At 51.7% G+C, this 27,463-nt stretch overlaps 1 protein-coding gene across 2 annotated transcripts in view; it reads right to left on the reverse strand.

Moving 5' to 3' along the window:
* CPNE5 (copine 5) overlaps positions 1 to 27,463 on the reverse strand; it is a 93,257-nt gene that overhangs the window by 55,482 nt on the left and 10,312 nt on the right. For both annotated transcript variants that reach the window (XM_042938589.1, XM_042938588.1), the window contains exons 2-3: positions 22,618 to 22,658; positions 21,803 to 21,849 (exon numbers count right to left, since the gene is read on the reverse strand). In XM_042938589.1, coding sequence (XP_042794523.1) covers positions 21,803 to 21,849; positions 22,618 to 22,658 — 88 coding nt within the window. The remainder of the gene's footprint in view (positions 1 to 21,802; positions 21,850 to 22,617; positions 22,659 to 27,463) is intronic.

The raw sequence follows: 27,463 nt of genomic DNA on the forward strand, positions 1-27,463 counted from the left end.
AGAGATCTGCACCTTTCATTATTGTTGAGCTATTTTACAACTCTGTAAACTGCCGGAAGGAAGCAGAGTGCAAAGGATTCTTTTTTTTCTTTTTCAAGTAGGCTTCTAGCCCAGAGTGAAGCCCATGAACTCATGACCCTGAGATCAAGACCTGAGCTGAGATCAAGAGTTGGACGCTTCCCACAACTCTATGGTCGACTAATCTTTGACAAAGCAAGAAAGAATATCTGATGGAAAAATGACAGTCTCTTCAACAAATGGTGTTGGGAAAACTGGACGGCGACATGCCAAAGAATGAGACCGGACCCCTTTCTTACACCAGACACAAAAATAAATTCAAAATGGATGAAAGACCTAAATGACAGGAAACCATCAAAATCCTACAGAAGAACACAGGTAACGACCTCCTTGACCTCGGCTGGAGCAACTTCTTCCTAGACACGTCTCCGGGGGCAAAGGAAACAGAAGCAAAAATGAACTACTGGGACCTTATCAAGATAAAAAAAACTTCTGCACAGTAAAGGAAATAATCAACAAAACTAAGAGGCGGCCTACAGAATAGGAGAAGATATTTGCAAATGACATAGCTGATAAAGGGTTAGCATCCAAAATCTATAAGGAATCTATCAAAGTCAACACCCAAAAAACAAATAATCCAGTTAAGAAATAGGCAGAAGACATGAATAGACACTTTTCCAAAAACAAGACATCCAGATGGCAAACAGACACATGAAAAGATGTTCGACGTCACTCATTATCAGGGAAATACAAACTAAAGCCACTATGAGATACCACCTCATATCAGTCAGAATGACTAATATTAACAACACAAGAAACAACAGGTGTTGGCGAGGATGCAGAGAAAGAGGAACCGTCTTGCATTTTTGGCAGGAATGCAAACTGGTGTGGCCACTCTAGACAACAGTATGGAGGTTCCTCAAAAAGTTAAAAATAGAACTACCCTACCATCCAGCAACTTCACCACTAAGTATTTATCCAAAGGATATAAAAAGAAAAACAGATTTGAAGGGGTACATGCACCCCAATGTTTATAGCAGCAATATCAACAATAGCCAAACTAGGGATAGAGCCCACATGTCCACTGACTGATGAATAGATAAAGAAGGTATGGTATGTATGTGTGTGTGTGTGTGTGTGTGTGTATATACGTATATATATATATACACACATATATCATAGATAAAGGATGGAATATCTATCTACCAATAGATAAGGAAAACTTATATATATATGTGTATGCATGACGGAATATTATTCATCAAAAAGGATGAAATCTTGCCATTTGCAGCCACGTGGATGGAGCTAGTGGGTATTATGCTAAGCGAAATTAGTCAGAGAAAGACAAATACCATATGATTTCACTACTATGTGGAATTTAAGAAACAAAACAGATGAACATATGGGAGGGGGGAAAAGAGAAAGGGAAACAAACCATGAGAGACTGCTGAAGATAGAGAACAAACTGAGGATTGATGGAGGGAGGTGAGTGGGGGATGGGCTATATGGGTAATGGGCGGTAGGGGGGAGGGGGGCGCCTGGGTGGCTCAGTCAGTTAAGCGGTCGACTTCGGCTCAGGTCATGATCTCGCGGTCCGTGAGTTCGAGCCCCGCGTCGGGCTCTGTGCTGACAGCTCAGAGCCTGGAGCCTGTTTCAGATTCTGTGTCTCCCTCTCTCTGACCCTCCCCCATTCATGTTCTGTCTCTCTCTGTCTCAAAAATAAATAAACGTTAAAAAAAATTTTTAACAAAAGAAAGCCATAAGGAAAAGAAAATACATTTATAGTACTATACTGTATTTATTGAAACAAATTTGCATATAAGTGGATCAGCAAAGTTCAAACTCGTGTTGTTCAGGGTCAACAGTAGGTGTGTTGTTTGAGTCATCTGAACCAGTTGTAACATCTTACTGGTTCCCTCATTTAATTAACAAGTTAAATAAATCTTTACCATGTGTTCATTTTATATTTGCATGGGAGTCATGCTTTTACCTTTTAAAAAAATGTATCCTTTAACAGGAGCTTTTTTAAAAAGCTCAAAGCCCCCACACAGACCTATGAAACCCGATCACAATGGGTGGGGCCTAAACAACTGTGTTTTTTTTTCAGTTTCCTAGGTGATTCTAAAGTGCAGTTGGAGTTCAGAACCACTGATGGAGGAAGGAAGAAAACTAACCTTGACTGAGCCCCTTCTGAACGCTCAATAGATCGAGTGGATCGTTATCTCATTCAGTTCTCATAAAAACCCCCGTCAGTTACTACCCATTTTGCAAGTGAGAGAATCAGAGAGGTTAAGTACCTTGCCCAAGGTCACACAGCTAGGCAGACCTGGGACCTAAACGCAGGTATGTCTAATCCAAAACCCATTATATTTTTACTTCATCTAACATCTAACAGGCCTCCTCAAGTACGATGAAAACCAAACAAAGATGAAGTTTACTTCACAAGTATTTATAAAATCCCCACTGTGTGCAAGGCAATGGCGAGGGCACAGAGGTGAGTAAGACTGGGCTCCTGCTGCATCCCCTAAAATTCAATAACGATCTTACAATGTATAATCCTCGTTCCAAGAGAACTGCTGCATTTTCCTCTTGTGCTTTCTAATTGTTAATACCTCTAGTCTTCAGACAAAAGGAAAATTTCTCTCACACCCAGGTGTGAGAGAATCCTCCTTTCAGAAAGGGCTCTGCCACCTCCTCAATGTACTGCTCTCCCAAACAAAGTAAAAAAAAAAAAAAATCCCTCTGGCTGAATTTTAGACGAACCCCAGTCCAGAAGGAACAAGCCTTGGTGCGGTCTCTCTCCTCACCCGACTCTCCGCAGAGATGCAAGGAAAACACCCATTAGGCAAGATGACGGCGCTGCTTTTAAAATGGCACTTGAAGCTTCACTCGAGGGGAATTCCCTGGAGAGTGATCTCTGCCAGAGAAGAAAATGGAGTTCCCCCGGAAACAGGACTTGGAGCAGGACTCCAAGGACCCCCGAGATTTCCTAGCACAGGAGAGGGGGCAAGAGAGCCAGGCTGGGCAGTGATGAATTTCCAGCACGCAGGGGTAATTAACATATGCCAGTCACAAACAACTGTGAAATCTACAACCCAGGGATTTACTAAAGATGTTTTATAGCCTTCATTACTTTGGCTAATAACAAAGGGGGGAAAAAAGGGAAAACTTGGGTTTTGAACATCCAAGAAGCAACCAGGTCTCTGCCAGGCCCAATTTACACACCTATTAATGACACTAGGAAACAACCTAACTGATGTATAAAAAAAAAATCAATTTGGTTGTATTTCCTTCCACACAGAATTACTGTTTCCAAGCCACAAGGGACTTGGACAGATGAGGTATTAGCACCGAGCAGTGGGAATCACATGAAAGCATATAGTCTTTTTTTTTTTTTAACTTTTTAAAAATGTTTATTCATTTTTGAGAGAGAGAGAGACAGCGCGAGCAAGCGTGGGGGAGGGGCAGAGAAAGAGGGAGGGAGACACAGAATCCAAAGCAGGCTCCAGGCTCCAAGCTGTCTGCACAGAGGCCGATATGGGGCTTGAACCCACGAACCGTGAACCGAAGTCGGACGCTTAACTGACTAAGCCACCCAGGTGCCCCAATGCATACAGTCTGAATGACATATGGCAAATCCTGCTTGGGGGAGAAGGGAAGAATGGGTTAACCCCTCGCCAACCATAATCAGAGCCAACCCAGCCCTGAACACTCTTCCAGCTCCCTGTCCCTCCCTCGGTCCATTCTGAACTCCTCTGTCTACACTCCAGGCTCTGCAGATGGCAGGCAGTATCTCACATTGCTCACAACCTGGGGCACAGGCCCCCAAACACCAGTGGACATGGGATTTCTCTGATGAGCAAAGCTGAAGGCAAACCTTGAAATCTTGGTTTTACCAAGTGATTCTCATGCAGAGGGTCTTGGAGAACTGTTCCCAATGAGACAAGGGCAAGTGTGGACTGGGTAGGGCACGGTGTGAAACTGGGGAAGGGGCTGAGTGATCTGAAAGAAAGGTGAGGGGGACCTCCGTGGGCCCCAAAGCCTGGAATAGTCTCCCAGTAAGGGAGAAAGAAAGAGAAAGTACAAACAAGTAAGAAACCTGGAAATTAGGGTATGTGCCCTCTGAAAAGCTCACTTCTTGTCCCTGGCAACAAAACCCAGCGGGAAAAGCTCCTGACATGCCACAAAAGATGCTCCCAAGGGCTCCTAAAACCTCTATGACTAAGCCCCAAGAATATCAATTAAGCAGCATTAATTACATATCATCAGTTCCAGTGAGACCCTCAAAGGGAAGGCAGACTTAAACCTTCTTTGAGAACTAAATTAAATGGCTCCCCGGGGCTCTGCTACACACAGAAGTTGAGAGTTACGGGGGCGGGTGGGCAGCTGTCCCAGCAAACTGCAAGGGCCACTGCAAGGCTGGGATTGAGAACCCCGGTCAGGCAAGTAAGGTCTTTCCGTTCTACAGCCAGCTATGAGGCCAGGAGGGGGTGATCTTCTGTCAAGACCTGGGCCTCCTGACCTCCAGGGGGGCATAGGGCTGGCAGTTAGGCGTGGACTGATTTGGTGGCTTATTCTCTGCTGCCCCCACCCGACCCCACCCCACCCCACCCAGCTCCTTCTCTGTCCTGCTCTACACTCCAGGGGATCCTTTCCCTTTTGAAGCCCATTGCCCTAGTTCCCTTGCCCTGTGGATTTCAGTTGGGTTTGGCCAATGGGAGGCCCTAGCAGATGGGACATAGGTGGAGAGAGACATGGGGTTATTTCTTCCCACTCTGGCCCAGCCTCTGCACCACAGTTCTGGGAGGGGCTGCTCCCCACCTCACCCCCCACCCCCCAACCATGCTCTGCCTCTCAATCTCCTCTCACTACCCCTCAAGCCTGCGGTGAGAACAGCTCTCTGCTGTGGCTGGGCCCTGGGTGCTGCCCTACCCTTATGGGTTTCCTCAACCTCACCCATACCTTTGAAAGAAACCCATTACCTCTCTCTCTTGAGTTCAACGAACCGAGTAAACTCTCTCTCCTGCTGCTGCCCTGACTGATCTAGTTTCTCTCTCACAAACACCTTCATACACATACAATTTCCAACTCAACTGAACATAAACCAAGTCCCCACCCCATTCCTTCTGCTGAAACACTGTGTTAACACTCATGTCACCAACAAAGGACGCGACTCCCACCCATGCAGCTGGGATGACAGCCTTCTGGGATGCAGGGGCTCAGCACTGTGGTCCCACCTAAGGACCCCTGTGGGAACTCTCGGGGATCAGGGCTCCCACCCCAGCCTCCTCCACTTGGCAGAAAGTGGCCATCCTGGCCCCATCCGCACAGTTGCCAGAATGAGGCCCAGGTGGGGAAGAACACCTACCAGATTAGAGACACAGTTTGAGGCTTTTAGTCAGCTCTAAGTGGGTTTGTGACACCCTGAAATTGAAAGCAAATGTCTGTCTGTACATGTCTGCGTTTTCTGGGTAGAGGAGCTGTGGTTTTCATTAGTTTCCTAAAGGGAAAGCATGTCTTCAGAAAGCTTTAAGAACCTCTGATTCTACCTTTGAAGACAGATCTTAGGGTTTCCCACACATGGCAGGAAGTGAGGCAGCAAATAAACGAAGTAAATAGAGCAGAGTCTGGAGCCAGGCTTCCTGGGTCCAAATCTGGCTTTGCTCCTCAGTGGCTGTGTGACCTAGAAGAAATCCCTTTGCCCCATTGTGTTTTGGTTTACTCTTCTGCAAAATGACAACTTAGCCGCACATTGTAGGGCTGTCGGAGGCTTACACGATATGGTTTATGTAATGTACTTAGAAGGCACCCTGGGACATAAAATGAGCTCTGTAAATTAGTGATTCCACACTCTGGTCCTTCCTAAATCCCAAAGCCTGGCCCAGTCACCCAGGAAGTGTGTACCTCCCGAGTCTCTGAACTCAGCCTCTTCTCTGAGCTGTTGCCAGCCCTAACTGCTAACACTGCCTCCTCACCTTCCACGCCCGAGAGGCCCGGGCTCTGAGCGGTTTCTCTCCAGACATGTTCCACACGCGGGCAAGGCTGATGGAGAAATGCAGGGCTGCCCCTTTGCTCTTACCCAGCAGCTACTCTGTTAAGTTCTAGGCTCTGGCCTCCCCGTGGGCATCCCACAAACTTAAATGCCAAGGCCTTTGCTAGAAAAAAAAAAGGCAGTAGAACGAGAAAGGTTTGCTTAGAGACCGGGGCCTGGAGAAGAAAATTCGCTCTCCTGCCGCTGGCTGGGAAGGCAAGGCAGAAGAACCCCTCGGGCTAGGAGGCTGCTTAGTGAGGATGGGGAGGGGAGGAGAGTTCTTGACCCTCGCTAACCCTGCTCAGACACACGGACTACCAAGCTAGGAGGTACAAAGCAAGGCAGCCTGGGAAGAGGCTCTTTTCTCTGTTGCTTCTAGATTTCTAAAGTCTGGTCCCTCCTTCCTCACAAACCACCTGCAAACCCCTGCAAATGCCCATGGTTGGGGGGCACTGGGGGCTAGGGCTATGGAGCCACGGTGGGGTACAGAGGTAGCCAGGCCATGGGTTTAGGACACCCACTGGCCAGAGTTCTGTTTCTTATTATTTACAGGAGACTACCTAGAATCGCCCCTCAGAGGGTGCATTTCCCCACTGCTAAGACAGCAACTCATTCCTTCTCCAAGGGAAGGACAGAAGGGAATGTGCATGAAGCCTTACCTAGAAGGTCTGCTGCACAGTTGACCTTCAGTACTGACAATAACCCTCATGTAGCCCTAAAGTCAGTCGGGCGCTAGGTGTTTTCCACATTTTGTCTCCCTTACTATTATCTCCATCTTACAGATGCCCAAGGTCGTACAACTGGTGGGTAGAAGACACAGGATTCGAACCCCGGCAGTCTGTGCTCCAAATCAATAAGGAATTGATAGGGGCGCCTGGGTGGCTCAGTCGGCTAAGCGTCCGACTTCGGCTCAGGTCACGATCTCGCGGTCCGTGAGTTCGAGCCCCGCGTTGGGCTCTGTGCTGACAGCTCGGAGCCTGGAGCCTGTTTCGGATTCTGTCTCTCCCTCTCTCTGACCCTCCCCCGTTCATGCTCTGTCTCTCTCTGTCTCAAAAATAAATAAACGTTAAAAAAAAAATTAAAAAAAAAATAAGGAATTGATATAGTCACTAACCAATAAGAGGTTAATACTGTGAATGGGGCTTGGACTGTGTCCTATCCAGCCTTTACTCCTCTTATTTTCCTACCTTCAGCAGAACCTCTCGACTCCTTTAATGCTTGCTCTCTCTTCCACCTTGTTGACTCTTCCTGTGGGTTGGGGGGCTCTAGGTCACATGGCCCAGGTGAGTGTCCCCGACCTATTCTTCTGCTCACCTCCTACCCACACTTCCCAACTCCCACAGACTACACCCCACCCCCCACCCACATACTCCTGGTCCCTCCTATGATTTCCATAAACATTTGTTGATAAACAAGTTGACCTGGAAGCTGAAGATTTTAGAGCTGGAAGGAACCAAATCCTCTCAACCAATGAGAAAAGACAGGCAGAGAAGCGGGCGGTGTGCTCTGACAGAGGTCACACAGCTAATGAGGCAAAAGGCTGTGACCAGAGCCCAGGTCAGGTCAGCTCCAGCCTGGAGCAGTGCCCTGTCCTCCCAGAAGCCTGTCAACACCTCCTCTCTCAGGTTTCTCTCAGGTCTTCCTTCCATCAAATCCTCCTCCTCCTCTTGCTTTGCATCGTGACTCCTCATCTTCAAATCACTTCCGTGATCTCATTTAACTCCCCCCCCCACCAGTGACCCCATGGAGACATTATGATTGTCACCCCCATTTTACAGATGAGAGAACGGGGCTCCAGGAGGCCAGAAGGACCTCCCAGAGGCACCCAGCGGTGGAGAGGGAGGACCAGGGCTCCCAGGAGTGATGGAGCCACTGTGTCCCATGGTGTTTACCGCGGTCCCCTGCCTCAGTAATGAGTGGGTGGTTCTGCAAGCCTGAACAATCTTCACAGCCCCGGATTTAAGCAGCCCTTGCCTTTTTACAAATTACAGCTGGATGGAGCTCCGGAGACCTCCCCCAGCTGCAAAGCCCCCAGTGGCTGTGCTGGCCGGGACAGAAGGAGGCCAGAGCTGACAGACGGCTCTCCACCTCGAAGCTGCCCACCCTTTCCCAGTCGGAGCTCCCCTATAATTTTCATATATAATTGATGGCTCCTTAATTGGGGATTCTAAAAGCCCTGTGGCAGAGCCCAGCCCCGGCCCCTCATGAATCATGTTCACCGGGATTAAAATTAGAGGCCAGAAAGCTCTCTGACTCAAATAGAAATCGGAAAAAGGGGTGTGCTCGGTGCTGGGAATGGGGCCCGAGCGGGTGCCCGGGGCTGGAGAAAAGAATGGCCTGAGGTCTGGGCACGAGGAAGGAGGGCCTGGGTTTCCAGCAGGAGCACAAAGGACCTGGTTCCATGCCAGGCCCACATCATCTTCAGTCTGGAAAGCTCTCTGAGGTTCCCTCACTGGAGGAGTCCAGGATTCTGTGGCCACCCTCTTGAGGAAAACCAGGCCCCAAGAGAGGAAGGGGCTTGCCTAAACTACAGAGTGAAACTTCTGTGGCCTGATGGCCTTCCAGATCACTTCCTGTTCTGTTAAGGCCTCTGGGTGTGGAAGGGCAGAGGTGAGCGAGGAGACCCGAGGCTCCAAAGGCCTTCCCCGTTGCCCAGGCCTGGACGGAGAAGTTTCCCTCTCTGGCCCCAGACACCAGCATCAGCCAAGCTCATAATGAAAGACTTCCTGACAAAAGGCTTAGTTCCTAATTAGCCACTGTTCCAGATAATCTGTTAAAAAGTCCCAGGTCCTGGAGGGAATGGCCCTTTTACCAATGAGCCTAGCTGCCAAGCTGCTGGCAAAACACTCTCCACCAGCCTGCGCCCTGGTCTTGCCTGGGCAGGAAGCCCCGGGTCTGGCTGCAGCCTGTGGGGGGAGGGCCCTCAGCAAGCCCCGCCCTAAAGGCACCTGTCCCCTAGAGCACCCTATAGCTCCTGCCAAATGGCATCAGGGTGTCTAAAATGATACCATCAATCGTTCTTTCCTGCAGGTGAAGCAGGGGTTCCTCCCTTCAGGACTTCTAAGGAGCCGTTATTGAGCATTTTCTCTTGCCAGGCGCTTTACATGAATTAGCTCCTTTCATCCTCACAGCAGGCTTGTGCACCGAGGCACTTGCCTAAGAGCCCCAGCTGGGAAGGTGGTGGCCCGGATTTGGACCCAGTCACCCTGACTTCGGAGCCCACACTCTCAACAGTTCCACCACAACTGTAAAATGCACCGGGACATTGACACTGAAGAGTAAATAGGTTTCTCGGCCGCCAAAAGATCTGGACTAGAACCTCAGGGTTTAGCAACCCCCAGAGTTAGAAAGCAAACTCTCTTCAAGTGAAATCTTGGGCTCCTGTCTACCGTATTACACGGAACTAACAAAACGTCTCTGGCTGAGCAGGGGAAGGGGAGGCAGGAGCCACGCACAAATTCACATCAAACCCTGAAGTTCGAAAAGCCCACTCTGACAGAGGCCTGGCCAGATGGGAGGACTCAGAAGACCACCTCACACCTCAGCTCCACCACTCTCTGGCTGAGTCACTGGGCGAAACGGGGACCCCTCTGTGCCTCTGCCCCCTCATCTGGGGTGTGCTGAGGGCCAAGGGGGATAACGGGGTGCTGCTGATGTAGAAACCGCACAGGCCACAGGAATGTCATTCGACCTCCTACTGAGGGAGCAGCAGGACAGGGGGCAGACCCTCCACCCAGCTTTGTCTAACAGTATTGCATAATAATATTTACAAGTATTGAGCACAGCCAGGGACTGTGATGAGCGATTCAGTCATTACGTCCACACCACAACCCAACCAGCAGGCATCAGGATCCCATTTACTGATGGAAAAAACTAAAACTCAGAGACTTTCAGGGAAGTGACAGAATCAGGATTTTAAGGGACACGGTGACAGTACCTTGCTGTGCCAAAGCAGGTTCTAAAGCCCTAACCCTGAGACAGTGAGCAGTGCCCATGACCCATCTAGTCCCCAAAGGCAGGTTTTCGTCCCAGACTGCCTGCTCCCACTGATGGCAAGTGAGGGCCCTGAAAATTCAGCTGCGTGACAAGAGCAAAGGCCATTAAAGGTTGCCCACGGGACCCGAGGCTCAAGAGGGACCTTTCTTTGCAGAGGCAGACTCCTCTCTGCAAAAATGAGTCCAGGGGGACCTGGGTGACTCATTCAGTTAAGTGTCCAACTTTGGCTCAGGTCATGATCTCATGGTTCATGAGTTCGAGCCCCACATTGGGCTCTCTGCTGTCAGTGCAGAGCCTGCTTTGGATCCTCTGTCTCCCTCTCTCTCTGCCCCTCCCTTACTTGCACTAAAAAATAAATAAAAACATTAAAACAAAACAAAAACAAAGCAAAAAACGGGAGAGTCTAGAAAGCCAACCCCATGCTTGCCTTGGAGTCCAGCTCCTAGAGAGGCTTGTCTCCTGCTTTAGGGCTTAGCAGTAATAATGACCATTCATTACTTTAAATCTTTTGATAAAGGTCTATGTCATGTGACTGGGACCAGGTCCCACGCTGGTCATCAGACATCCCAAATTGGGCTCACAGCATGGTGGCAAAGGGTCATTTCATTTCACATTTAAACTCTTGACCATCGGACAAACTGGATCCCCACTGCCCTTGCCCACTCCCGTCTCATCCCTGTACTCCACAAGACTGAAAACTGTCTTCCTGTCTCTGTCCTTTCCCCCACAATCTGCTCTGCACACAGTGGCCAGAGCTGTCTTTCTGAAACATAAATGGGGCTGCATCACTATCCTGCTCAAAACCCTCAAAGAGCTTCCCTTCACACTCAGAGCAGTGTCTGAACTCCTACATGGCCTATAAAGCCCTATAGGACTTGCCCCTGTAGACCTCTGCAACCATACCGCCCACTGTCTTCATTGTTCACAGCACTCAAACTATACTGGCCTTCTTTTTGTCCTTTGAGTGCAGTGAGTTTGTTCCTACCTCAGGGCCTTTGCACCTGCTGTACCCCCTACCTAGAACACTCCCTCCCAGACTTATGCATGGCAACACTTAGCACTCGATTCAAGTCAGCAGAAAGGACTCCCTTGGCCCCCTAACAAAAGCAGTCCCCTCCTCCCTGGTCACTCTCTCATTATGCTGTTTTATCTTTTTCACAGCACTTATCAATCAATACCTGAAATTGTCCAGTTTCTTTGCTGATGACACTAAGCCTCTCCAGAGTAAGGACTCTGCCTGTCTTCTTCTCCACCATGTGCCTGGACCAGTGTGTGGCATATAGTAGGTGCTCAATCAATAAATGGTTTTTCACTGACTGCTGACTCTTTGGAAACTGATCAGACCTTGTACTCCCAACAGGGTTCCCAATGGGGCACTGCCCTCCCTTCCTCAGCTCATCTCTCACCTCTCTCTAACACAGCCTGGGCCACAGCCAGACCGAGGCTAGTTCACAAACACACGGGACATTCCCACCACCAGGCTTTGCTAAAGGCAAACCCCCTTCCTGGAATGCTCTTTCTTCTTTCCACTATCTTTCAGTCCCAGGCCTGGTGCCACCTCCCCCTAGAAGCCTTCCCAGCCCTCCTGGATCTCTCCCTGCTGTGAAGCACTGAGAACTCACGCCCAAACTACTTGGGTGGATCCTGGCCTAGTTGTGGTCTGGAACTTGGGGCCTCTGAGAGGATCTGCTCCAATGCTCCCATCGAGATGAAGAACACAAGGCTTTTAAGTCCTTCCACGTCTGTCTGGTCTCCCCAGCTCCGTAAACGGTCTCTGAGGGCAGGAACCTCACAGCTACTGCTTTGCGCCCTGGATGATATCACAGTCCCTTACTCGAGTCATTTCCCTTCTCTTGGCCTCCCCACTGCTATCTATAGAATGGGTTACCTGAGATAAAGCACCTAAACTGCCTGGTACATTGCCTGACACCCAGAGCCCATCAGTGATACTATAACAAGAGCTACCTTTGACCAAGGGCTCATGTGACTCCTCCAGCTTACTTTATGTTCTCTCTAATCCTTAGATAATCCAACGAGTAAATTGTCCATCTCACAGTTAAGAAAACTGAGGCCCAAAGAGAATAAGCGTCTAGGACAAGGCCACACAGCTCTAAGTACCAAGGTCCTGACACAAACCCAAGAACTGCCCATGACACCATCTTCCTCTGTGGTTCCGCAGGGACAGAGCCCTGGTTTCCTAGCCACGTCACCTGGGCTAAATTCTGTCACCTCTTTGAAGTCTGGAGATAATCTGTACCTGCCTGCAGAGTCATTATGAGGATTAAGGACAAGTATAAGATGTGATGCTGGGCACACGCCAGGCACTTCTTAAAGGAGGCCTGCTGTGACATAGCAGATTTTCCATACATCTTGGCTGATTCTTTGAGTACTTTAAACAATCAGAGTTGCTGGGGTGCAATCTTGGCTGCTGGGATAGGGGTGCCTGGGGAGCTCAGAGAGAGCCAAAGGTGGACCAGAGTTGCATAAAGGCATGGGCGTGGCTGGAGGATTTCCTTTGGAGGAACAGCAGGAGGGTGGGAAGTACGCCAGACTGGGGGTGGGGGTGGGTGGGGAGGGTGCTCTGAATGTCTGGATGCAAGAGGAGGGACGGAGCTATGGAAGAAGGCGGGTAACATGCTGTGAGGTAGGGTGGGAAAAGCTTGGAGTCAAACAGCTTGGCTTTTGTTCTCCTGTCAATAATACGTTATTTAAAATTATTATTATTTTTTGGGAGAGAGTGCTCCCCAAGCAGGGGAGGGGAGAGGGAGAAGGAGAGAGACTTATTAAACAGGCTCTGCGCCCAGCCCAGAGCCCAACGTGGGGCTGGATCTCACGACCACGAGATTATGACCTGAGCCAAAACCAAGAGTTGGACGCTTAACTGGCTGAGCCACCCAGGCGCCCCTAAATTTTTTTTTAAGTTTTTAAATTAATGTATTTATTTTGAGAGAGAGAGAGAGAGAGAGAAAGCGAGCCGAGGAGGGACAGAGACAGGTGGACAGAGGATCCCAAGCAGGCTCTGTGCTGACAGCAGAGAGCCCGATGTGGGGCTCGAACTCACGAACCATGAGATCATGGCTTGAGCCAAAGCCAGATGCTTAACTGACTGAGCCACCCAGGTGCCCGTGAAATTATTTTTTTTTTGAGTGCGTTTCATCCATCCCAGGAGTGGAGGTTACATTTGAGAAGCCCTAACTAGGAGGCCTCACCTCAGATACAGGATCTCCCAGGCACCAGAGGACCCTATTAACAAAGGGAAGTTGGCAGTCATTTTTCAGAGCCAACGGGAAGGTGTGGAGAGACACATGAATGGTTTGCAGTGCCGCACAAGCGCTCACAAGCGCTTGTAGGAACACGGCAGGGACCTCACGCCTTGGGGGTGGGCCTGGGCTTCTGACACCCTCCGGGCTCGCCTGCCAGCGGAGGCTGCCCGACCCTCACCAGTGCTGGAGCGTCGTCTCTCCGCCTGCCTCCAGTGAACCTTTCAGGCAAAAGCAGGTCCTGGAACCTCACTGAGCTTATAAGGACAAGCAGGTGAACAGGGGGCCGCATGCTAATATTAGATTAGAGTGTCACGTAACCATTAGACTATATGAAATTGCCAACTTTTTTTTTTTCTTTTCAGATTTTCAAACTGCAAATCCATATGGTTCCCCTTAGCATGCTGGTGCATGTGGCAGAAATCAGCCCGAGTCCTGCTTTCATGGTTGCGTAGGCTCCGGTGTCGAGGTTGTGTGGAAGCAGAGCTGTGCCTGCACCCACCTCTGACTGTGGGAGGCTGCTGGCACCTGCCCCAAAGGCCTGACAGCTGTGGACAGATACCCGGGGTTAGGTGGCTTCACAGCACATTTGAATCCCAAGCCTGCACCGATTAACAGAGTGGCCTTGCACGAGTCACTTCGACTTTTCCAGCCTCAGTTTCCCATCAGGGACGTGGGCCGATAGGATCTCCTCACGGGTGGTTGCAGCATTAGAGGTGAGCCAGCAGAGCACACGGCAGGGGCTCCCTCAGTGGCAGTTCCTCTCTTACAGCCATTTTTTAGGGTAGTCCGAGTGGGAGAGGCTCTGACTCCAGGCTAAGAAGTTGATGATGCTTTGGGGCACCTGGGTGGCTCAGTTGGTGAAGTCAAAATCCGACTCTTGATTTCAGCTCAGGTCATGATCTCACAGTTCGTGAGTTTGAGCCCCGCATCGGGCTCTGTGCTGACAGTACGGAGACTGCTTGGGATTCTCTCTCTCTCTCTCTCTCTCTCTCTCTCTCTCTCCTCCTCTCTCCCTGCCATTCTCTCTCTCTCTTCCCCTCCCTCTCCCTCTCTCCCCTCTTCTCTCCCTGCCCCTCCCTGGCACTCTCTCTCTCTCTCTCTCTCTCAAAATAAATACATAAACTTAAAAAAAAAAAAAAACCCACTATGTTAAAAAAAAAAAGGCTGATGTTTTGTTTCAGAGGCTTGGGAAACAGGTGAATTCCTGAACCGTGATTTTAAGAGCCATTGGAACCAGGAAAAAAAGCCCCTTTCTGTTCAGAAGGAGCTAAAGGGGAGAGAAAAAGTGCTGGCTGCCAGGGGTGAGCAAGGGGATGACCTTCAAGGCCAGAGCCAGAGAAGATGATGGGGCTGTGCAAGGGGGCAGGAGCCAGACAGGCCACCACTTAGAGAATCAGGGTTTTGTGGGCAGACTAAGAGGAGACACCCCCGGACAAACACCAAGGGAACAAAGGCACCAGCGGGGCAGGGAGTTGCCAGTGTAGGATGCTGCAATGCTGTCTGGGCTCGACACCATGATGAAGGCCCCCCTGGGTCCACCCTTTCCTGGAAGAGCCCCTCCTGATGAAGGACCCTTCCCATACAAGGTTGACATGTTTCCCTATAAGCCCTTCTCTTCCTGGAAGCCCTCACTCCTTGGAGCCAACTGGGTCCTGGGGTTCTAGGCTGAGGAGGGGACTTAGTCCACAGGGTCTCCAAATATAGCTGTTTCCACTGACAGAGCGCCTGGGCGCTCAAGTTGGGCAATGGCACACTGCAGTTGATATTTCGAGGCATCTGCACAAGTGTGATGTTAGCTGGTCCTTCGAAGAAAGACTCCTGGCCCCATTTGACAGATGAGTAAGCTGAGACTAAGAAGATAAAGATCTCGCCCAGGTCACATAGTCAGAAATCTCAGAGTGGAGATGGGAATGCAGGGTTCCAGACGTCAAGTTCAGAGCCTCGTCTGACTAGGCACTGGACTGTTATTCACGAAGCACTTAGAAAACAGATCTAGAAACATGGGATGGATTATAACCAGATTATGCAGATCCTTGGTGGCTGAACAGCCTACCTCAAAAAGCAACTAGAGAAACGAGGTCAATCTGGGAAAAGGTCTCCAGGGGAGGACCACAACGCTCTATCCCGTTCAACCCCGCATCGTTCGTGTGGACAGCAATGGCAGCCAACCCAGGACCTTGATCTTGACCAAATCAAGATGCTGAATGCACGATCGTAATTCAACATGATCTTCACAGCCATACAACAGACTGAACCTATCAAATGACAAATCTACTGAATAAATGAAGATAAATGTAAACTCTCACACTGAGGTTCAAAAATTCAATCGCGAAGTCTGAGCTGGGGGAATCCTGTCTGGAGAGCAGTTCGTGTGAAAAAGACACAGAAGCCCCACACTCAGGGTGAAATAAGTCAGAAACACCTGCCAGAAAGGCCGGTGAAATACTAGACAGCACAACAGATGTACGACCCTCAGAAACAGACACAGAATCAGGGACCTGAGGCAGGAGCATGACCGTCTAGTTCAAGCCCCAGTGAGGAGGGAGCACACCCATGATGCTCTGGACTAGATAAGTTAAGTGGATGCAGCAGGACACCCACTCTGGGAAGAACACTGATGAATGGACACGTGTTCCAGGGAGTGTGGCCAGACTGGAAAAGGGACACGAGACAGTGATAGAGGAAGTACGGATAGAAATGGTCACATTCTAAATCTGCCCAAAATATTGAGCTGTCCTCAAATACTGAGAGAAAGAGCACGTGGAAGAGAAAATCAACTTATTGTGTGCATCTAAGGAGGGTCGAATTTGGGATGAGTGGAATTCTGCCCTTTATATATAACTATTATAGTTTTTACAACGTCATGTTCTAGAAGTTACTTTCACATTTAACCTCTGTGCTTCAGTTTCCTCCTCTGTGAAATGGGCCAATAATAATAATAGTAATAATACCTGCTGCATGGGGTTGTTGTGAGGATTTAGTTGCTAAATACTTAGAACTGTGCCCCGTGCAGCACTGTTATAGATGTGTTTGCTGTTAACATTCTTATTGCTATTACTGTCATTATTGCTATACCTTCCTGAATCGAAAATGGGCTTCTAGGGGTGCCTGGGTGGCTCAGTCCGTTGAGCGACCGACTTCGGCTCAGGTCATGATCTCACGGTTTGTGAGTTCGAGCCCCATGTCGGGGCTCTGTGCTGACAGCTCAGAGCCTGGAGCCTGCTTCGGATTCTGTGTCTCCCTCTCTCTCTGCCCCTCCCCCACTCATGCTCTGTCTCTCTCTGTCTCAGAAATAAACATTAAAAAAAAAATTAAGAGGGGCGCCTGGGTGGCTCATTCAGTTGAGCACCTGACTTCAGCTCAGGTCATGATCTCACGGTTTGTGGGTTCGAGCCCCACGTTGGGCTCTGTGCTGACCGCTCAGAGCCTGGAGCCTGCTTCGGATTCTGTGTCTCCCTCTCTCTGTCCCTCCCCCGCTAGTGTTCTGCCTCTCTCTGTCTCTCAAAACTGAATAAAAAACATTAAAAAAAATTAAAAAAAAAAAAGCAATTAAGAGGGGCGCCTGGGTGGCTCAGTCGGTTAAGCATCCGACTTTGGCTCAGGTCATGATCTCACCATCCGTGAGTTCGAGCCCCGCGTCGGGCTCTGTGCTGACAGCTCAGAGCCTGGAGCCTGCTTCAGATTCTGTGTCTCCCTCTCTCTCTGACCCTCCCCCATTCATGCTCTGTCTCTCTCTGTTTCAAAAATAAATAAACATTTAAAAAAAATTAAGAAAATGAGCTTCTCTGGTTGTAGACAGAGTTGTCTCATGCCCCTTTGTGTCCCCAGCAATCTACCCTGACACACAGTAGGTATCCACACATGCTTGTTGACATTTAGAGATGAACTGTCATTCCCAGCCAGTGTGAAATGTTCCAGGAACTGAGGTTGCTCAAAAATAGCGCTCTGGCAGGGATGTGTGGGTGTGGCCGCCAGAGCTCATGCCCCACAGGCGGTGTGGTTCGATCAGCGGGACACCCTAAGATTCTATAATACCATCTCCTCCTCTCCAAGGGGCCCTTGGCCAGGACAGCTGCCTGGCAAGTGAGGGGCAGGGATCACCTGCTCACACACGTTTTAAATGGGGAACTAAGAGGCGCTCCCTATGACGTCCCTCCTCCCGGTGAGAATGTTTCTGGGACCCTTCCTACCTGGTCATCCTGCCTTCCCTGGGACAGCCAGAAGGCCCTGGCAAACTCTGATGCAAGTAGTCCTCAATTTCCTCAGCTAAAATTACATCTGGAGTCAATTTTCATAAAATGCATTGACAGATTTAGGTTCTGGAAGATGGAGCTTTCTCAGAAGGCATTAAAATGACCCAAACGGTTAGAATCAGCTGAAACCCGGCAGCCAGGGGCTGAGAGAACAGCTTTCATCCTTCCGCAGCCTTGTGGGAACCCGGGGTCTGGACCCTGCCTGGAGAGACTGCTGTGCCTGCCCTTGACTCCTCCTGGTCACTGGATGATTACCTCTCGGCCAAGGTTCCACTAACAGACGTTTTGCAATGAACTAACAGGTGGGAATCGGTTCCTGTTTATGAACAAAAGCAGTCTGCCATCCCGGAGGCAGCTTCAGAGATGGATCTGGATGTTTCTTTAAATTTCCCATTCCTGATACTTTCCTCTGTGGGTCACAGAGAGAATTAGGCAAAGAAATAGGGCCTCAGTATGTCTGAGTGCGTCTCCCCTTCTCCAGCAATAGCTTGAAGCCTGTGTCCTAGGGGTACCCAGCTGGCTGAACTCTGCCGCCATCACCCCTGAAGGCTGGGTATGGTGTTGATTGTCCATGGGGCGGCCTCCTTGATCTCTAGGGACCCTCCTGCTCTGACATTCTGACCCCGTAGCCCCAGCTGTCCCCAGCCTGACCGCCATGAGCTCCCTGAGTTGCCTCTTCCTGTACTTTGCCAGCCTCGCTCATCTGCTCGCTGTCCATTCTGGACTGTCTCCCTTTGCCCCTCTGGATCCACTCTCTTGGTCACCCTGCTCTGTGCCCGGGAGGCAGACCTGTGTGGACTGCGTCAACAGTCCCCTACCCTAGGTCTTCCAGTGGGGTGATACTGGGGGCCGGGGCGGGGAGGCACTGGCAGGAGAGCAGAGGGTGGAAAGAGAGTGAGGTTGCCTGGGGCCCCCGCTCCTCCTAGGAAGTCCCCCTGGGGTTCTGCATCCCCTTACCTCCTCAGGCCTTTAGTAGTAACAGCTTTCTGCTGTTGCCAGCCTCATGATTCGTCACCCCTCGCTGGTTTTCCTAAACCCTGAGGACTCCTTTATAAACAGTCCCTTATTAGCTCCTCCAGCTGCCCAGGACCTGGACTGACCTGCTCATTCTGGCCTCCCGCTGTGCCTTCCCTTCTACCGCCATCTTTGCTGCTGGGCCCTTGTGCCGTGTCCCCCAGCTTCCGTGAAACCCTGCTCCTCCAGGCCTAGCACCCTGCCTCCACCACCTGAGGCCAGGCCTGCCCCTCTCTATAGAATGAGGGGGTGGAGCGGATGATCTGGAAGTTCCTTCTGACCCATGTTCTCCTCTGCTCTACGGCATGCACCCCTTAGCCCGATGGCTTGTGCTTAGTCACACCGGATTTTTAAAAGTCCAATGAGCTAGCAAAGTGCTTTAGCTAGGGGAATCTGGGTGGCTCAGCCGGTTGGGCGTCCGACTTCGGCTCAGGTCATGATCTCGCGGTTCGTGGGTTTGAGCCCCACATCAGGCTCTGTGCTGACAGCTCAGCGCTTGGAGTCCGCTTCCGATTCTGTGTCTCCCTCGCTCTCTGCCCCTCCCCCGCTCACACTCTCTCAAAAATAAACAAACATTTAAATAATTTTTTTAAATAAATGAAAGTCCAATGAGCCATCAAAGTGCTTTCGCTAGGGGCGCCTGGGTGGCTCAGTCAGTTGAGCATCCAACTTCTGCCCAGGTCATGATCTCGCAGTTCATGAGTTTGAGCCCTGCATCCAGCTCTGTGCTATCAGCACGGAGCCCACTTCGGATCTTCTGTCCATCTCTCTCTCTCTGCCCCTTCCCCGTTTGTGCTGTCTCTCTCAAAAAATAAATAAATCTTTAAAAAATAAAAAAAAGTGCTGTAGCTAAACATGGTGTCCTGGCTGTAACTCTCTCTGTCCTCTGAACTCCCACTTTATTCCCACTGATACTTTTTTCTGTCACCGTTTCCTCTGTTAGGATTATTCACACATGTGACTCTCCCCTTCCAGGCTGCAAACTCCATAGTTCCAGCTTTTGGTGAGGCTCTATTTTTTTGACCATCTCCCTCTTTCCCCACTGCACCTGATAGGTTGCCTGGGACACATGAATGCTTACCGTTGCAAATATTAACCGACGGGGGAGGGACCGGGTGGCCCTGACCACTCTGGATGATGCCATACAAGGGTATTTACTGAGCAATGACTACCCACCAGGCACATTACATCCCCATCTTGTTTCACCCGCTCTCACCACAGGCTTACCAGGTAGGTGTTATCCCCATATTACAGATGTAGAAACTGAGGCACAGAAAGGGTAAGCAACTTGCTCCAGATCCCGCCTCCAGAAAGGGCTGGAGCCAGGAACAAAGCACAGGGGTACCTGACACCAAGGCCTCCCACCTTTCCTCTGCTCCACCTGAGGGTGAGGGGATAACGATACAAGGTGGACAGTCAGGGACCCTTACCCAAATGGAGACACGTCTCAATTACTGAATGTAATTAATCGCTAGCAGAGCAGTGCCCTTAGGAAGAGGCCCGTCCAGACTTTTCCTGAATGAATCACTACGACATTAACACATTGCTGCTTTCTGTGAAGCTCGGCCAAAAGGCCTCAAAAGTAATTAGTTCACTTAAGTAGGCTAAACGTTCCCCCAGCAATCTGGTTTACACTGTAATTGGCTTAGGGTCTCAGAGAGGGCGAAAAAGGTACAGTTTAGCCCAGCCCCTGTGGAAATACTTCCCACACATTTTATGGATAAAATTCACCCCCTTCGGCCACGTGCTCCTGCCCCACACGGGGGCAGGGGTAGGAAGCAGGGCAGGTGACGCTCTGGCCAACCCGACAAGGAAGGAGGTTTGTTAATCAAGTCTGAGTTACTGAGGCTTTTACTGGCTATTCTCATTCTGGCCCTGTCGTCCAGGAGGGACTCCCCAGGTTCTTGGCAGAGCTTGGAAGGCAGACTAAAGAGTTGGGACTTGATTCAAAGCAGAGAAGAGTCACTGAAGGTTTCCAAGCAAGGGAATCACCTAACCGAACGATCACATTGGTCAGAAACCAAGGGAAGGCTGGTGTAGATGAGACATGGCGCCAGCTGCTATATCCACGTCTTAGGCCACCACACAAGATCTTTCTTTCTTATTGGGCCTGGATTCCCTCTGTCTCCCCCGCAGACTGGGGCTCCCTGGGGACAGGGCTGTGTCTCCCCCTCAGACTGGGGCTCCCTGGGGGCAGGGCTGTGTCTTCCCCTCAGACTGGGGCTCCCTGGGGGCAGGGCTGTGTCTCCCTCTCAGACTGGGGCTGCTTGGGGGCAGGTCTGTGTCTCCCTCTCAGACTGGGGCTACTTGGGGGCAGGTCTGTGTCTCCCTCTCAGACTGGGGCTCCCTGGGGGCAGGGCTGTGTCTCCCCCTCAGACTGGGGCTGCTTGGGGGCAGGTCTGTGTCTCCCCCCTCACACTGGACTCCCTGAGGGCAGGGCTGTGTCTCCTCCTTCAGAATGGGGTTTGCTGAGTCAGGGCTGTGTCTCCGTCAGACTGGGGCTCCCTGGGGGCAGGGCTGTGTCTCCCTCTCAGACTGGGGCTCCCTGGGGGCAGGGCTGTGTCTCCCCCTCAGACTGGGGCTGCTTGGGGGCAGGTCTGTGTCTCCCCCCTCACACTGGACTCCCTGAGGGCAGGGCTGTGTCTCCTCCTTCAGAATGGGGTTTGCTGAGTCAGGGCTGTGTCTCCCCCGTCAGACTGGGGCTCCCTGGGGGCAGGGCTGTGTCTCCCTCTCAGACTGGGGCTGCTTGGGGGCAGGTCTGTGTCTCCCTCTCAGACTGGGGCTACTTGGGGGCAGGTCTGTGTCTCCCTCTCAGACTGGGGCTCCCTGGGGGCAGGGCTGTGTCTCCCCCTCAGACTGGGGCTGCTTGGGGGCAGGTCTGTGTCTCCCCCCTCACACTGGACTCCCTGAGGGCAGGGCTGTGTCTCCTCCTTCAGAATGGGGTTTGCTGAGTCAGGGCTGTGTCTCCCCCCTCAGACTGGGGCTCCTTGAGGGCAGGGCTGTCTCTCCCTCAGACTGGCACACAGAGGGCAGGAACTTTTCCCTCCACCATGTTTCTTCTTGCCATAGCAGGGACAAAACTCCATGCTCTTCAAGCCTTGCTATCCTTCCCAGGGGCTCAGATGCTGCGCTCCCAAACACATCGGGTGGGATGTCTCCAGAGTTAGACAAACAGACACATAATGAGGGCCAGGCCATGTTTCCAGGGTGGGCAAGGGGCCACCTACCTCCCGCCACTGCTTGTTCTCCATCCCTTGAGTATACATGACACATACTGTGGGGAAAGGAGAAAAACAGGGTTAAGACCCCAGGCCAAGAGGAAGGTGGGGGCCCCGGATGGGGACAGCTCTGGAGGGGGAGGCATCTCAGGAGACTCTGACCTGGGTCGCACCGTTTACGTCTGGAGCCGGGGTGGGGGCGGTCAGCTTGGAGAAGGGGCCTAGAACATAAGCGTGTCTGGGAGAGGCACCCTTTTGGGGGAGGTTAGGCCAGAACGTGATGGAGGGCACATGGAGGACTGAGTCGCAGAGACGGGAGAGGACATCTGCATCCTTTCAGACCCCAAGGCAGTCTCATGAGGCCCTGTACCATCACCAGCTCCACCTCACTGATGGGCACACTGCGGCTCAGAGGCGGCCAATGACCTGTCTGAGATCATACAGTTGACTGGCATTGCTCAGGGCTAGCTCCCTGGACTGCAAAATCAGCGCTCCTCCCCGCCCCTCCCCGCCCCAGACCACAGCCAGTTGGGGCTCTAAAATGTACCGGTTTCCCTGGGACCAAGAACTCCTGGCCTCAGACACCCCGATCCCTGCCAACCCCCTTGGTTGTGTTGAATCTTCACCAGTTCCTGCAGGCTGGGAAGGGTCAGACTCTCCAGTTCTCCTCCAGACAGTATCAGTAAAACACTAAACAGCCTGGATGCCCCCGGAGTGGTGCCTGGCACATAGCACGCAGGAAGGGCTCCAGGGTCGGCCGCCGCAATCGGTCGGAATGTCGTTGCTGTTGTTGTTACTGTTATTATTGTCAGAGCAGGACTTACGTGGGTCGGACTTGGAAAACATGTCTTTGTCCAAAAGGTTCCTGAAAGAGTGGGGAGAGAAGAAAAGTTAGCACAGCCAGAGAGGAGGCTCTCAGGGGATTCAGGCCGATGTGAGACGCAGAGGCTGCCTCAGGCCCGCTGCAGGCAAAACCGGAAGAGAAGACGGCTCCTTCAGGACAAGATCATTAGGTGCTCATTAAAACCGGCATAGGGCGGGCCGGCCCTGGAGGTCCCTCAGCTCAGCCTCCTAAGGAGCGGGGCTCCCCACCTCCCACCCCAACCAGCCACACACGCTCTGGGTACCCTGGATCCCTCAGGACCTCACTCTTGAGCCAAACCTCACTCTGCCCAATGTCTTAGCCTGTTCCAGAAATTCTCCTGTCACCTACCTCAAATAAATAAATAAAGTAAAATCCAGCAAACAAAACTTAGCCACCTTGTGTCCCATTCTCTGAGGGCTCTAGTTACAGCCAGTTTATTCAACCCTCCCATCTATGCCGATAGATTAATGATACTTGGAGCCATGGGATACAGACTCATTTGAACAGGGTCCCCGGAAGCTAACACATGGCCCTGATAATCAGACCTGAAGGCACTACAGCAGGACGATGGACACATCTGGGGACCGAGAGGTCCTGAACGGGTGGTGAGCCCCTCCTGCCCCGCTTCCGTGCTATCACACGCTCTTGAACCCCAGTGATGGATGCTAAGTGTCCTGTAAATTCGCTCCCAATTCACACGCTGCCCTGTGAGGTCAGTACCGGGTAGGCATCATCCCATCGGACAGATGCGGAAGCGGAGGCATAGAAGGATCATGCAAGGGTATGTCCTGAACATCTGTGTCCCTCATTCCATAGTGACCTGCTGCTGTCAGGAAGCAACACAGCCCACTGGAAACTCAGTTTCTGGCTGGGACGTGACTCGGCTTCTCTGAGCCTCTGTTTCCTCACCTGTACAATGGAGACAATAGAACCAGTCCTGAAGATTGCAGATGCCTTACCCTATCTATCTCCTCAGCCCTTCTAGCTCCTGTACACACCCACGGTTTCCTCCGGCATCTGCTTCTCTCCCAAGGGCCTTCTCTGGCAAGCCAGCTGCAAATTACCAGGAAGTGTATGCTCCCCAGGTCAGCCCTCAACCAATGATGGGCAGGACTTGGGGGTAAATACCCAGTTCTTCATTGCTCTCCCCACCCCCCAATGCCAGGCAGATCCCAGGCGTGCTCCCAAGTCTCCAGTGGGACCGAGTCCCAGAAGCCCAGTGGGCGACCCCCTCATCAAAGACCTTGTTGACTCGTGTAAGGGCTCCCACCCCCACCCCTGGAAGACTTCTGTGAGCCCTCCTGCCTCTGCAAGCTACTGTTCCTTCCTACACTACCCTAAAGTAAGCCTGCCCGGGGCGCCTGGGTGGCTCAGTCGGTTGAACGTCCGACTTCAGCTCAGGTCATGATCTCGTGATTCCTGAGTTCAAGCCCCACATCGGGCTCGTTGCTGTCAGCGCAGAGCCTGCCTCAGATCTTCTGTCCCCCTCTCGCCACCCCTCCCCCACTTGCGCCGTCTCGACGATAAATAAAACATTATAAAATAAATAAACTCTGGCCTTGCCAGCCATCTTAGCCTTGTCCCACCTCCCTTCCAGATGCCCCCAGGGGTCTTCTCACCCTGTCCCTCCACTCCTTCCATGAACTCCTTTCTCAGAAAGGAGAAACAATAGACACCGGTCCGTGTGGCTTCCTGACCCCCAACTCCAACTGTCAGAATATGGAGCCCTCTGGGTCATCTGTTCCGTCTTCTCCTAGGAGGGGAGAATGAAACCCAAGGAGCTGCAGGGAATAGGCAGTGGTAGAGCCGGAAAGATCTAGAAGAAGGCCTTACCCTGGGTCACTGTCGCCAAAGCCATCAGGAGTGACAGTCTATCTGGGCAATTTGACCCCACAGTCAATGCCAAAGGTGGGAGGTGGGAGCCAAAGACCAGCTGATGAATGGACAGATGCAGTGGCAACCAGGTGCCAGCACATGGCACCCCTGCTGCTGGGGAGGCCCCAGATCACGCTCATGAATCCCCAAGACTCCCAGAGATGCCCTTGAGAGAGGGATCCCCAGATCCCCACCCTCTGTTCCAGCCTTCATTCAGGGGCCTCTTCCCTAAAGGCCGCCACCCACACCCACACCCCCTCTGCTGGTCTCCACCACTCCTGCACCAGATCTGCTTGGGGACAGCTGTCACTCTGGACATCATCTGATAAACCTCCCAGCCCACTGCAGTGAGCACCAGATGAAATGATGAAAGGCAGCCCTGAAGGGGGCAGGGGAAGTACAGGTAAGACATCACTTTTAAGTACATGCATCCACACCAACGTGGGCTGACCACCTCCTCCTGCAGTGTGCTAGGTTTGGGGACAGAAGGGTCTATCTTGATTTCAGCAAAAGGCAAAATGCCTTCACACCAAAGATGAGACTCTACAGTGGGCAGAACATGAGGCATGGTGAGGAGTAATAAAGAGGGTTGGGGGGGGGGGCAGGACATTATTAAAGAGAGTGCTGGAATTTATCTTTGAATTCCATAATGAAATTCTATAATTGCACAAAACCTTAGGATGTTCAAGCTAGAAGGGACCTGAGGTCACCTTTTCCAATTCCTTTATAAGTCAGGAATATGAGACTCTGAGAAAGGACATCTCATTTCTCTAAGGTCTGGGTCTCCTCCAAGCTTGGGTCTGGAACTCAGGTTTTGTCACATCTAGGCTAGTGAGATGCTGGATTTCAGCGTGTGTGTGTGTGTGTGTGTGTGTGTGTGTGTGCATGCGTGTGTGACAGACAGAGACGGACAGACAGAGAGACAAAAAGATACAGAGAAATAGAGACAGAAAAGGAAGGACACAGAGACAGAGACAGAGGTGGCTCTGCCCATGTTCCCACCTAGACTGAGAAATAGAACCAGTCATGTAGCTTCAGTGGCTCCCTGCCCTGTAACCTCTGGACTCTCACGGAGCCCTGGGGCTTGGGTTAGCCTGACCCGGACACCCGAGGATGACGAAACCCTTGTCCAATTCCTATCCGTCCTTGATTTTGCCTTCCCTGAACAGGCACTGACCAACAACCATCTCCTCTCCCCTCCCCAGAGCTCTCTTGGGCCTGTAGTGTGCAGCCCCTGACTTGTAGGGCCCCATGTCCATACTCAGCACACCCTGGGCTGCAAAATGAGGGACACATCTATCTCCCACACTGGCTGGGTGCTCCTCCATGCTAGGGACCCCACCTCTGCTGCAGGCCAGCCCAGCATGTGACTCAGAGCAGGGTGCTGGCAAATTGGGATGAAGGAAGACCAAGAGGAATGGCCACATGGGTAAGGCTCTTGTCTCCCACCCGCATGGCGTCTGCTCAGTCAGGACTGGCCCCTAGACTCTCTTTTAGCTGTACGGCCTAGTGGTTAAGTGCGTGGGCGGCAGGCAGACAAGCGGGGTTCACATTCCAGCTCTGGACAAGTTTCTTGCCTTCCTTGTGTCTCAGTGTCCCCACTTATAAAGTAGGGCTAAACTGGTTCCTCCCTCAGGACTGCTCTGGAGCACCTGGGCCTAGTGAGGCTGCTCAGAGGGTCAGTCATCATTGGCTCAGGGCTGAACAGAGCGGCGACTCTCCTGGCGGGTGTTTAGGTTCATTTGGTGAAAAAGAGAGACCCAGGATGGGCGACACGAGCCACCTCCGCCCTCACCTGACGAAGGAAGCCCACCCCCAACACATATACTCCCAGCACCCCACTGTATGTGTTGAATCTCCTACTGGCTAACAGGAACCCCACTCACCCCAGCCTCAGGCCCCTCCTTGGCCTCCCCACCTTCCCTCCCACTCAGCTTAAGGCCCCTCTGCCCCTTTGCCTAAGTCCCTGCACCCTACACCCCTCTCTGATCCCTTACATCATCCACAATTGCCCTTATCTGTGCCTGACCCCAAGGGCCTGTCCTAACAGAAGCCTCAGGGCCCGCTGAGCCTACTCTTATGGCCCTGAAATGGTGGCTTCCCCACACAAGCCATGAGCCTCTCATTTCCTGGGACTCACCCCTGCCCCCTCTTGTAAAAAGGCAGATTCTTGGGCCCTAGGCCCAGAGCCCGGTTTCTGCTGGTCTGGATGGGCTCCTGGAAGTCATGTTTCAACTATCTTCCCCACCACACACACCCACACCCACACACCATGTTTCTGATGGCAGCACTCCAAACACTGCATGTTGGGACACTGGGGTCTTTAGGGCCTCAGCTTCCCCCACCGCAACCATGTACACAGACACAGCTGCTTGAAAGCTGTCACGTGACCCTCACCCCGAGGCACCGAGGACTTGAAGGCTGAGGGACAGTGACTGACTTGCCCACAGACACAGCCAGTGAGAAGCAGTGAGAAGCAGGGTGGAAGGAGACCAGGTCTGGCCTGAAGCAGGGCCCCGACCACAGGGCTCGGCCACACCAGACCATAAGTGCTTTTTCTCCACCTTCTGTCTTGGGAGAGCTCAAAGAGAAATTCTTTCCAACAGGCAAAAGGTGTTTTTCCCCCAAACAGCATAAAACCCTTCAGCTGCCCGCACAGCAGCCTGGAGCTTAGCTTCTTTTGTTCCTGAAATCAAGGCTGGGGAAGGAGCCCAGGGCCCCTTTCCTCCCTCCTCTCCCCCAAGGAATCGTTTTCGATTCGGTGGCAGCCAGAAAAAACAACTATGCACTGAGTGGTGAGGTCAGAAGTCTCCAAAGCCCCAGCAAAGGGAGAGAGCACTGAAAGGGCGGAAATAGGACCTCTTACCAGGTGCCAAAGACGGGAGCCTGAGGGTACCACCCTCCCATCTGTGAGACTTAAAACAGTAGGG

The sequence above is a fragment of the Panthera leo genome, chromosome B2 (assembly GCF_018350215.1).
Source record: "Panthera leo isolate Ple1 chromosome B2, P.leo_Ple1_pat1.1, whole genome shotgun sequence".
NCBI lineage: Eukaryota > Metazoa > Chordata > Mammalia > Carnivora > Felidae > Panthera > Panthera leo.